At 35.8% G+C, this 12,949-nt stretch overlaps 1 protein-coding gene across 9 annotated transcripts in view; it reads right to left on the bottom strand.

Moving 5' to 3' along the window:
• Nucleotides 1-2,392: 2,392 nt before the first annotated feature.
• The window catches only part of CCNT2 (cyclin T2), a 44,671-nt gene continuing 34,114 nt past the window's right edge, over nucleotides 2,393-12,949 (bottom strand). For 7 of the 9 annotated variants that reach the window (XM_077861477.1, XM_077861478.1, XM_077861481.1 and 4 more), the window contains 2 exons: nucleotides 9,059-9,129; nucleotides 2,393-8,543 (listed from right to left, as the gene is read on the bottom strand). In XM_077861477.1, the coding sequence (XP_077717603.1) occupies nucleotides 7,116-8,543; nucleotides 9,059-9,129 (1,499 nt within the window). In that variant the 3' untranslated portion in view covers nucleotides 2,393-7,115. The remainder of the gene's footprint in view (nucleotides 8,544-9,058; nucleotides 9,130-12,949) is intronic. The other 2 variants (XM_077861479.1, XM_077861480.1) reach the window with 1 other exon arrangement.

The raw sequence follows: 12,949 nt of genomic DNA, 5'->3' as shown, positions 1-12,949 counted from the left end.
AAGGACTAGCATTTACCAAGCTCTTAATATAAAAAAACACCTCATCTAATTATTATTTCTGGGTCGGTAGTAGTATTCTCAATTTATTAATGAACGACAGGGTTAAGAGCTAAATGACTTTCTCAAGGCCGTCTGACTGGTTGGTGGAAGTTGGGACTGTCACTCAGTAATTTGTGTGATGTTACAGCTCTATCCCTGCTGCCTCTCAGATGTGTGGCTAATAAAGTTTTACCCAAACAAAACCCCACTGGGAAGCTGATAAATTCCACCAGTCTAGTTAGTGAATTTGATTACTTTAATGGTGTGAAAATTTTTTTCACTTAGCACGGTACCACTTCCCTTTTCACCACACACAATGCTTGTTTTTAATCATATTTAAAAATATACTTCATTATGTAAGGAATCTTCCTGAATGCTCTGGGCCCCATGCTCAGCCAAAGGAAATCTCACTTCCTGGGTAAAATTCTAAAAGTAGTTCCAACTCTACAGTTCTTCCCTAACTTTAAGGTACTTTAGTCCTTACACGGTATATCTCCATGGCAGAGTGACGAGTTGCCACAGCGGAAAAGAGCAAGCTCTCGAGTATGGGACTGGGGAGTGCAGTTCCCATTATCCACTTCCATTATCCATTCCACTTCCTCCTGCATGACCACTACAGCAGTACTCAGCCTTCTGTATTGTAATGAACAGCTCAAGGAGAAAAAACCACTTAATCTGCTCATGAGCAGTCAAAAGCTTCCACCTACTAGACCATCTTCATTCCACATACTTGTTGCATTTGCAAGTATTAATTCAGCCTAAAGCTATGTAATGTAGAGCATTTAAAAAGGCTTTCCAAGACATCCTGTCAACTTTCAAGTACCCAATATAGGCAGTCTGTGTCTTCACAGGTGATTAATAAAATTAACAAAAAAAAAAAAAAAAAAAAAAAGGAGTGAAAAACTGGAATAGTAAACAATCCTGAGGAAAAGCTAAAGTACTTTGTCCTATTGCCATCAATTCTCAAAAACTTGCGAAAAACTATGGCTGAATTCATCTGCAAAGTAACTGCTCTTATGACTTCTAAGCTAAAACAAAAATAAAACCAATCTTGGGTATATGCCCTGACGCTTGTAAAGCCTAAAAGCTCTTAATTTCATGGCAATAAAATAAAAAGCCTTTCAAAAGTGATGCTCTTCACTGCTTTGGGAGGTGTTGTTGGGGAGAGGGCACAGGTAGATCATATACCAGAGCTAAAACAAAAATGTACATTTTTTTTCATTATATTGACAACAGCAGGGCAAAGAAAGAGGGAAGGAACAATGGAGTATGATGGATTATAAAGTGGAATTGCTAACACTGGTTAAGTGGAACTGACAAACTATAATGTTCCTAAATAAAACTCACATAATTTATTATATGCTAATACAATAAGCCCTTACTGGTGTTATCAACAGAAGATGAAGACAACTCTCTTTTAATAGATTTCAAAATTTTTATTTTACATTTAGACTTTAGATGCATTTTAGAGAAAGTAACTTTTCTATCCTAGTTCTATTTTATTAAAGCCACTGCATGGCTTCAATTTTCTTTCAAGTGGAAGGTGCGCATAAATTGGTGCAGAAGGCAAGGGGCTGGAGAGATCAGCAATTACATAGCAGTTTATAATTGGATATTTTTTTCATGGATAGTTCCTCTTCAGATAACTGTAATTCCTCTTTGCTTTCTGGGGAGGCGATGCAACAATTTAACAAAGGAAATCCCAAAGTATGAATAAAAATGAACAACTTAAATTCTGGAAACAGGAGGCATGCAGTTTAATACACACCCAAATTTAATGCACCTGGACTGGGTTTCATCACTCCCTCCAATACCTATTTTTTAAAAAAGATTGTTTGTTTATTTATTTATTCATTCATGAGAGACAGAGAGAGGCAGAGACAACAGGCAGAGGGAGAAGCAGGCTCCATGCAGGGAGTCGGACATGGGATTCGATCCTGGGTCTCTGGGATCAGGCCCTGGGCTGAAGGCAGGCGCTAAGCCGCTGAACCACTGAACCACTCAGGGATCCCCTCCCTCCAACATCTATTAAGATTCTCGTCAATGCCATCTATTCTATTTATCCTTCCCTGATTGGCCAAACCTTAAACCTCACAACCCTACAAATAGGTACATTTTGTAGGTAAGGAAATCAAGGCCCAAAGTCAAGTAATTCGCCCAAGGATATCAGCTACTAAGTGGTGGGTCTGAGACTGGAATACAAACAATCTGAATGAACTCAAAGGCCATACTCCTTGATGATTTATGAAGTTACTCAGAAAGAGAAACTTACATTAAGACCTTATTTCCCATATTTCCCAGGGACTGAAAGTTATTTCTGATTCACATGAACAAGACATGATAGAGCCTTGGATTTACATTTTCAACAAATTTTATTAATTATTCCTTGTAATAGATACTGAGCTGAAATTCAATAACTAATTGAATTGATGCCTCATACACACATTCCTGTTGGATTTTCTATCAGCAAATACCTTATTCAATAGTCCTTGGGGGTTTGGGGTACATTCAGAAAATAAAATCCCAATCATTGCAGACAACAAATGAGTACATGTGAAGTTTTTCAAACCAAGTGAAGCTGCTTGAAAAACACACCTTAAAAGAATGTACTCATTACTTAACAAACAACAGGCAAATCAAACCAACTACTAGGCAAGTTTTAAGCGAGGCTTCCTCCCAAAAGTTGGAAACACAGGAAATTGGCCCTCAGAATTTCCTTTGGGATTAGAGGATCACAGCGAATGGGTTAACTCACCTTTATGAAAACAGAATTACTCCTAGCCACACAACCTTCAGTATATCTTGCTTATCAACCTATTCTAAAGAACCTGTCAAGTGAAAATAGAAACTAGTAAATTATATAGAACAGAAAAAGGAGTCAGAGAAGCAAAAGCTGGCTGTGCCAAAATTGACACTGTAGAATAAAAAATGGATGCGTGGCATCAGACTTAAATTATACTGAGCATTCCAGACCCACTGGCAAGATCATCTATATTATAAAGGCAAACTTCCCTTACAAAATAAGCAAACTTCTATTTGGCTTACAGAAATCAAATTTCAGATATTAACGTAATTGTGAATTCTCAAATTAATACATCGGTATCATAACTTGTACCCTAGGAGGACAGAGAGAGAATGTGCTGTTTTCCAACACAAAGATCCCCATCTAAACCAGCCTATCTTAAATACAAAGGCACACAAATACACATAAGTATCATCCTGTGAGCTCAGTTAATGCAAGTTTCCTGGATGTGGGATTCACTGACCCTTCATCTGGATAAATGCAGTTAGTGAACCCTATTGCCTCCCAAGAAAGCCTCTTGAGCAAGACTGCTAAATCAAGAATTCTTCACAAGAGCTCTCAATTTTTTCTCAGCAAAGAGATCTTAAAACTCACCTAGCAATTTAAGCACAGAAATAGCCAAGAAACAACTGCTTACTGTTTAGATAAAATTTGGGAATGGTGAGATATTTTGAGAATATAAGTCTTCCTTTAGAGCTACTACCATGTTAAAAACAACCACCACCACCCTTACATATTTCCACAGTAAATGCAAAATACCCTAAAATATCTAACCAAACCCAAGATACTTCTACAGTACACAAGTCACGCAGTGGTTTATTTCTAAGGTTGGTTTCAGGAATAAGAATCAGCAACTTAAATTATCAAGTATAACCAAAAAATGTGCTTAAAATGCTAGGAAAGGCAATTGGTAAGTAACAAAAACATTTAAAATTTGGTTCTCTGAAGTAGACCAGTCATTTAAGTTCAAGGAAGACAGACCAAAAAAGATAAGGTATTCTATACCTAATTATAATCTGCTGGTTCAAAGTCATGCAAGCACCTCTCATGATATTCCACAAAAAACCACTGATGTACCATGGTAGAAACCTGGACTCAACAACTCTAACCAGAATGCATCTGCACACACAGAGAAAGATCAAGATGCACCTGTAATGCTTTCAAAGACAAACCTAAGAAATGAACCTCAGGTTCAACAACAAAAAGAAACTGGAACATTTTGTAAGGTCGTAATCACTAAAGGATAATCCCATCAGTTTGGTAAAGTAGGCCTCCAAAAATGTGTCAATGAAAAGACACTCTTGCTTTTTGGTTCTGAAAACATATCTTAAGTAGCTAAGGCAAATATTTAGGGGGCACAGTTCGATATTGGAAAACTATTAAAGAGGTAGAAGTAAAGCCTTTCTATGCAATGTGCTTCTGCATAAACGTAACAAAACTATGATCTAGGGAAAAGACAACTGAAAAATGACTCACTCTTTTAAAGGATGTTTAAAGATAATGCTTTTTAATATTTCAAATATTAAAAAAATCTCATCAAAAATGTAAATCACCTTAACAGTACTTTGCACATGTGGAATTTCATATCTAAATCTGATGATACTATTTTGGTTTATTTATGGCTACTTACAAGAAGACTCAGTAATAATGTCCATTCATTGGAGTCTTTTTCTTTGGTTGAGCCTATTGGGACCAGGCTGATGAACTATTTTACGCAAATGAGATGGGGAAAGCAAATTAATGGTAGTATGAGTAATAGGGGTTTTCATTTAATGGAAATGAAACTTAAAAGGATTTTCGTATTCAACCCCATGGTGGTTTTGGAAGCTATAATCCTGTTCAGAGGTTAAAGAGTTTGAATAGCTCACACAATCCTGTACAAATTACAACTGGCTGCCCTTTAATAAATAAAGTCATTGTAAAGAATTACATTTACAGAGTGAAAAGTGAATACATAGCATTTCAAATTCAATTTTGGAAGTACTAATAAGTACTGACCCATAACAATATATACTAGCTACCTTTTAAACTGTCCATCATTAGCACCAATAAAGATTCAACAAAATTACCTTTATTCCCACATCTCAAAACAATTCTGCAAATTCTTAGTGAAGTTTAAGTATAGTCACAGACCTTAAATATTCACATTGTTTTCTATGTCATACTGAAAATAAGTTCACTACTTTTTTGGATATTCTTTACAAAATCTTATTAAAATTCCTGGTATTATCATCCCCAATTATACAGTAGCACGACCACCCTATGTCGTTTCACATGATAGCTCCTTAGAGGTTTCACATCTAAATTACCAAGAACAAAAACCCTTCCCGCCCTCATCTTGCACTCAGCTTAATTCTATACTAGTCCTTGGATTATGTACCACTGTAAAAGTATAACTGTATCAAAATTACCATGTTTATGGATACAATAATACGCCATACAGAGCAACAAAGTTACATGTAATGACAAAGATTACTAAAGTTATGCAAGACAAAGAACAAACGTTAGGACATGCTAGCTAGGCAAAGTCCCTAGAAAGAGGCTCCTAGTATCCTAAGTTCAAATAACATTGACAAAATAATGAACAATTATCTTAAAAAAAATTATAAAGCTACTGGCAAATTAGGTAATTGCTAAATAAAAGAGCACGAGGTTAAATTCTCTAATATTTACAACTGCAACATACTTGAGTAAAATTACAATTGTGCACATATCAGTGGCTTTGTAACAAAAATAATTCATATACATAGAGGAAAAAATTAAGACAGTTTTCAGTTCAACAAAAGTTGAATTCACCCCATCTAAAGACACTCAACAGCTCAAAGATTTACCACAGATTAATTCAAGATTAGCTGATAAACTGGAGCCACATTACTGGTATTTAAGACAAATTTTAAACATAGTCTATTGTTTGTTCAGAAGTTAGATGACTGTGCAAACTTGACCTCAACAGGAATATACTGAGATGTGCAAACAAACGTAAAACCTCCACTAGCTTGTTTACCTGGAGGCTACCCCTTTTTTCTCAGTTTCCTGATAACAACCATAAGCTATAAATACAGGTACAATGCACAGTCAGTTATCTTTTCTTTTTATTTATTGTTAGAATATAAAAGAACTGAGAGAGCAACAGGTTTAATTTCATTTCTATAAGGAAGACTGCATTTACCTGAAAAAGAAATATGGCATCACACACAAACACACTTTGGGGGAGGAGTATGTTTAAGAATATGGTGTCATTCTGAACACTAAAGGAAAAGCGATCCCTGTTTACTGTTAAAATATGTAGTGTTAAAGTTCTTTATTTAAGAAAAAAACTTACTAATTCTTCACTATATAAGTTTTTGTGGATTTAGTTTTCAAATCACAGTAATCTACATAACCATTATTAACAGCTCTGTGTTTATAGTACTGCAACAAGCCAACAAACATTTCAAATGCACTTCACATCAAGAGTATGTAAACTTTATTTTTTCCTCTTCAAGCCTTCAGAAAATTAGGGGCTATTTCAGCAGCCAACCTGGTCAGAAGCTCTGAAGGCCAAAGTTCAGTGCCTCACAGTGTAAATAAATGACCATCTGTGGCACTGCATACCCATCCGGTAGTGAAGTGTCCCCCTTCAGTGGCTTCCAGTAAGGCCTAGAGTTTAAGGTTAACATGAAAAAGTGCCACCTTTGTTTTAGATTAGTGATGGACTCTGACAAAATAAAATAAAGTTATATTGTTATACTTACAAGCAGCTCCAATCCTGAGTATTTATGGTAATATCTAAACATACAAAAATGTATGTACATTTTTCTCCACTTTCTTGTAAACAGTTGTCAGTATACTGTTTTATCCCTTTATCATTGAAACATGCAAATCATACATACATACAAGTATAAATACACAAAAGAAAACAATTTACACCCATTCAAAAGCCAAGCAACAACAACAAAAAATAGCTACAGTATTCAAATTATAAATAATGAATGCTTGAGGCATCTTATATTCCTAGAAGCAGCCAGCCATTCATCCTAATGTTCTTAGCTGCAATTGTAGAAATACTGAGTTTTGCACCTTCCATGCTTTTACAGTATTTATAACACTATCATATGTGGAGATAAAGACTTGTTTACTATAATCTCTTCTTTTCAGAATGAAGAATAAAGCAGCACTTACAAATATTGAAGCAGTGGCAGCAACAGTTACCACTGCCAGATCAGGAGGAAGTTTTCCATTCTAACAATTTTTAAATTAAAAAAGTAAAGGAAAAATTGACCTAAACAAATGATTACATGTTCATTCCTTGGGCACTTAACAGCGAGTCCAGCATGTCGAATGTGTCTTTGTAGTCCATATGCTGGCTGTTTGTACTGTACTCGTGATTGACATCAGGACCGTTGGTCTCCACTGGCTTCTTGTCCAGTTTCACGAGGGTGCTGAGATGTCCGTAGCCCACCTGGTATGTGACAGGGGGAGGAGGGGGTAAGGGATGGTTAAAAACAGAGTTGTGAGAGGATATATACTGCTTAACAGAGGAGGAAGAACTAGATGAACTACCTGAACTTTTGGAACTTTTGCTCATTTTGGAGTGATGGTTGTGAGATGCATCATTGACATGCAGCTTCTTCCTTGAAGAGCTGGAACTAGAGGAAATGCCATCACTGCTCAGGCCGACAGGACTCCTCAGAACAGTGGGTGGTATTCCATCAGCACTGTGTTTACTGCCACCGCTGCTGCTGCCACTATGTGAGTGGGAATGCTTGTGACTGCTGGGGTGGTGGCGGTTGGAAGGATGGTCCTTGTGCTTCTCCTTATGGTCTCTGCTAATATGTGGACTTGAATGCTTGCTCTTCCCACTGCCCTCATCAGAAGAGCTGTGTCTTTCTGAGGAAGAAACCTTTATTTTCATTTTCAGTTCTTCTTTACTAGCACTCTTATCAGTGGGTGGTATTGGAATCCGTAACTTCAGTGATCCACTCTTTTCCTTCTTATCCGCCATGTATTTTTCAGGTTTTTCAGTATTTGTGATGGGAATTTTCATTTTAATGGGAGAAGTGACAGAACTGCTGCTGGCTGACTGTGACTGCACGTGTTTGTGTTGCTGTTCTACTTGGGCAGCTATATAATGATCCCTTACATCCAGATCAAGAGTTTCTAGCTTACGTTTTTCCCTATATTTATCTAAAGACATTTTCTGAGGAATTACTCCAGGAGTAGCAGAAATTGGCCCATGGTGTTTACTGCTCCCTGCTTTATGAGTATATTCTTGCTTAATGGATGAATGATCAGAAATTTTGTCAGGTCTGTGATGTAATCCTGAATGCAGTGATATAGAAGGTCCCTGCTGGAAGTTGATGTTGTACTGGCTACCAGACAAAGATGTCTCTTGCTTCTGTGAATATATCTGTTCTGTCCTTGCTGATTCTTGATGTTGAGGCCATTCTTGGTGTGACGACAAACTGTAGGAGGTACTTGGCATTCCTGTTGCTAGCATTGACAAATTATCAGATGTATGGCTGTCTTGAACAGAGATATTTCCTGAATTTAGAGGTACTGGTGCAGGGAATGCTGATGTAGATGGTTTCTGAAAACTTGGGTTTGTAGGCACACCAGTTACACTATCTACTAAAATGGAATTCTGGACCAAAGATGAACCGAGAAGTGGAGTTTCTGAAACTTGTCCATCTACTTTTGGTTTCTTAGCCGCCTGATTAGCCTATTTAAATAAAACACAAAAGAAGCAATGACAGCAAAGGAATTTAATACAAATTTCCTTGCTTTATAAATTCTATGTATTAAATATATGCAAACAAAAATCACACCTGGGGTTCACGGCTTTATGCTGCCAGTAAATGAATGTCTTATTTACAGGCACAAAAGGCGGCTATAGAAGGTGGAAACCATTGGTTTCAGAGTTAGATAAGGTTAAATCCAAGCCCAGCATTTGAGAAAGTAATTTAACTTGTCTAGGCTTTAATTTGCCCATTTGTAAAAATAAAAGAGAATATTTTCATTATAATCATTGTGAGAATTAAACAAAAAATTTATAAAGTACTTAACAAAGTCCACTGAACATAGAAGTTGAATAAACTCTGAGTGTATGCAGCTTATGTACACTGTAATCATTTAGGAAATAAGAACATTTAACCAAAAAATTAAAACTGGTTAGCTATGTAACTGTTAGATAAGCAACACACTGATATTCTATTAAAACCCTGCCAATTCTCTTACCCTCCAGTTTCGAATCCTCTTCAACCTACTAGGTGTTTTCTCCAATATTTGTAGAAACTCATGTGTTAGCTCTAAAAATAAAATTTAAATTTAAAACTTAGAAGGTGTCTTTAGAATTTATATTTCTCTCAAGTGGGCAATATTAAAAAGGGGCCTTATGAGTTCATGTACTTCACTGTCATTTTTCTAATTCAACTTTCAGCAAATAAAGAAGTCGACAGGGATCTGAACTGCTATTTACAAAGATGAATCCTTAAAAAAAATAATTTCTCTTTCCCTCCACCCCCATGCTTACTCAGAATTTCTGGAAAATTTGGTAGCATTAAAAGATTCCCTCCTAATTGAAAATCATTTGGTCAACATTATAGTAATAATTATTGCAGGCAAGATCCATCAAGAGATTCTTTAAAATTAATGGACAAAAGTTTGAGAAAAATAAGATATTTGTATAACCCTAAAATACCTTCCTCAAGATATTTAATTACAAAGAGAAGAATAGTAACTTTACAATGGAAAAACCCAGCAGATATCACCTTAACCAAGTAATCATAGTTATCATTACCAGTAATAAGACCTACTCCTTGAAAAGCAAACCCCTTGATATATGGTATACCCCCTGATAAGATACCTTACAGAGTAAGGTATAACCCATTTCCCATTTCTTTCTCTTTTTAAAAGATTTTATTTATTTATTCACCAGAGACACAGAGAGAGGCAGAGACATAGGCAGAGGGAGAAGCAGGCTCCCTCCCAAGGAGCCTGATATGGGACTTGATCCCAGGATCCTGGGATCCCGATCTGAGCTCAAGATAGACACTCAACCACTGAGCCACCCAGGTGCACCCTGTTTCCCATTTCTGTGGTATTCTTGCCAAAAATGCATAATTTCAATCTAATATTGAGAAACATTAAACCCCAATTGAGGAACATTCTATAAAATAAGTGACCATTATTTTATTTTCCAAAGTGTCAAGGTCATAAAAGAATATAAAAGATAGAAAAATCGGTATAATTTGGAGGAGATTTGGGGGCAGCCCCGGTGGCTCAGCGGTTTAGTGTCTACCTTCAGCCCAGGGCGTGATCCTGGGGTCTCAGGATCGAGTCCCACGTCAGGCTTCCAGCATGGAGCCTGCTTCTCCCTCAGCCTGTTTCTCTGCCTCTCTCTTTCTGTGTGTGTCTGTCATGAATAAATAAAATCTTAAAAAAAAAAAAAAATTGGAGGAGATTTAAGGGGCTTGTCAAGCAAATGCAACACGGGATCCCAGAATAGAAAAACTGAGGACATCAAATAAAACCTGTAGTTTGGGTAATAGTATTGTACCAATGTTAATTTCTTGGTTTTGATAGTCATATGTAAGATGTTCACAGAAAAACCAGTAAAAGGTATAAAACTGTACTATCTTGTAATTTAAGTTTAAAATTATTTCAAAGCTAAACAAAAATTCCTCCACCTATACCCATAGCCTCTTAGTAATTATTACCATTAACATATTAGTAAAACCACCCTTGGTCATATGTTTTTAACTCATTTTTTCCCTTAAATTTAGGATGGGGATGACTTACTTTTCCAAGGTGGTATGGTTATGATGAATTCTACTTTCCTACCTCAAAATAGTGCCATTAATAAAGCTACTGACCACTCAAGACAAACAAACATACCAGTCAAATGAACATACAGTATCATGTAATATTAATGCAAATTCCATAGAGGCTACATAGATTTATTATTTTTAGTACACATAGTAAGCTTCTCTGTAAACTATTCTAGGCAAACATGCTAAGATTGATAATGGAAATTCAGACAATACAGAATTTTTCTTGAAGCAAAAAATATGCAAAAACTCAGCACTTACGTTCATAAGCTGTGACAATTAAAACTTGCTCAACATTCATTAACTTTTACATCCAGTTTGAAAACAATCTAATGCCTGGACTACTGTATTTCCTAATTTGAAAAATTCCCACCTTTCTATACTTTAGACACAAATCTAGCAGATACAGAATACTTTGGAATCCAAAATTAACAAGAAATTATTTTGATTTAACAGCTTGGTTGTCAAAGATTAAATGTAGATAGTTTCCGGTCCAAAACTTGCCTATATAGCAGGCACAAAATATAAGTTTTGTTTTTATTTTCTTACTGAATTTTATAGTGGAGGATCAAAAGAATCTGTCAAATAATCACTAATATATTAGTAATGTGCACAAAAATCACAGTATGATGCTTAAAACAGAGACTTTTTTCCCCCCTCAAAGTTAGGATACAGAAAAAAAATTCAAAATGCAAAAACACACGAAGGTTTGTTGTATCATAAATTATGAAAAAAATTATAACTGCAAAACAAAATTATAACTGCAAAACAACAACAACAGCAAACGTTACAGATAGGCCAAGTCCAAGCCAATGCTGTTTCTACAACAGTCATTAAATGAATTATTTTAGTGAACACTGATGCTTAAACACCAGGCTGAAATTCAGATATATCTTCAACTGTTACTTTTTTTCTTTTTTTTTGGTGACCAAAACACAGAGAAAGACTGCTTTATGAGATGCTGAAATTGTCAATGTCTTAAATGTCCTAGATTCCTACTCAATGGCTCTTCAAATGAATAACAAACTGGAGCCTTTTCAGAATGGAAGCAGAAGGATCATTTAAATGGCCCCTGCTGTGTCAAAAAAAAACTTTAGATATAATTTAAAAGCACTGTTAAGAGGCAGATTACTTGCTTTTTGTGAACTTTGTTTTAGGATCAAGTACATAAACTATTTTTATTCAGATTATACCTACTTTATCTTATCTGTTAACTGCTGAAGTAAGATGGTGGCATAGATAACCTAATTTTCAAGTCAAAAGAAAAATAGCCCCCAATGGCTTTTAGAAGACGCCATTTTCAACTCGTTGAAAATTTCCTTCTCTCTTGTTAAACTATAAAAAAACCTCTGGCAATGTAAGAAAAAGAACATAATCATGTGGCAGTAATATAGCATGAGATACTCTGCAAGAAATTTTTCAAGGGAAAAACCCCTGAAAATCAAGAGATCTACAAAGGAAGCATATTTTACCAGAAATGTAGACAAACCACTGCAATTATGACCTGTACCTTGTGTCTGTAAACAAAGTTTTATTGGAACCCAGTCATACCCATTCATTTACAGACTGCCTATGGCTGCTTTCTTTCTAGCTACAGTGGCTGAGTTGTATAGCTGGCATAGACAGAAGGGCTCATAAATCCTGAAAAACTTACTACTTGGCCCTTCGCAGAAAAGAAACATCTAGGTTACAGAAACATGTTGAGATTTTACTAGAAGATCACATATGAAACCTAGAAGGGTCTCTATGTAGAAGACGTCCTCAGTAGCAACAGATATAAATCCTATTTTCCCATTAGCTTCAATTTTGCAACAGAAGTTAAGCGAAAGTCCACAAAAATAAGCTGAAACCTAACATACCAGTTTAAGTGTATTTTTGGTAAGAAGTGCAATCTATTTCCCTTTCTGAAATCTACGTACTTGGCTAAATAAAATGTCTTACTCCTCAAGAATCTCTACCTCTGGTCAGCTTCTCTTATATCTTACCAGAGAGAGAAATTTCTTATTTGGAGACTCAATTCCAAGTTCACAATTTATAGAATTTGTATGCTGATTTTGTCAATTCATACTTAAAGCAAGGCAACAATGACATACGTCACTACAGTGGGACTACAGAGCAAGGAATATTACCCTGAGATACCTTTATTTCAATGCTTCACATGTACTACAAGTTATAACCGACTTTGAGATTCTTGTACTACCAACCTATACCATTATAAATCATATATATATATATATTTTAAAAACCCTGAAAGAGCTTTGATGTTCATTGGTGGTTAAAATATGTTCAAGTTTTTAAT

This window comes from Canis aureus, chromosome 20, assembly GCF_053574225.1.
Source record: "Canis aureus isolate CA01 chromosome 20, VMU_Caureus_v.1.0, whole genome shotgun sequence".
Lineage (NCBI taxonomy): Eukaryota > Metazoa > Chordata > Mammalia > Carnivora > Canidae > Canis > Canis aureus.
This window is presented reverse-complemented; position numbering and strand designations above follow the sequence as displayed.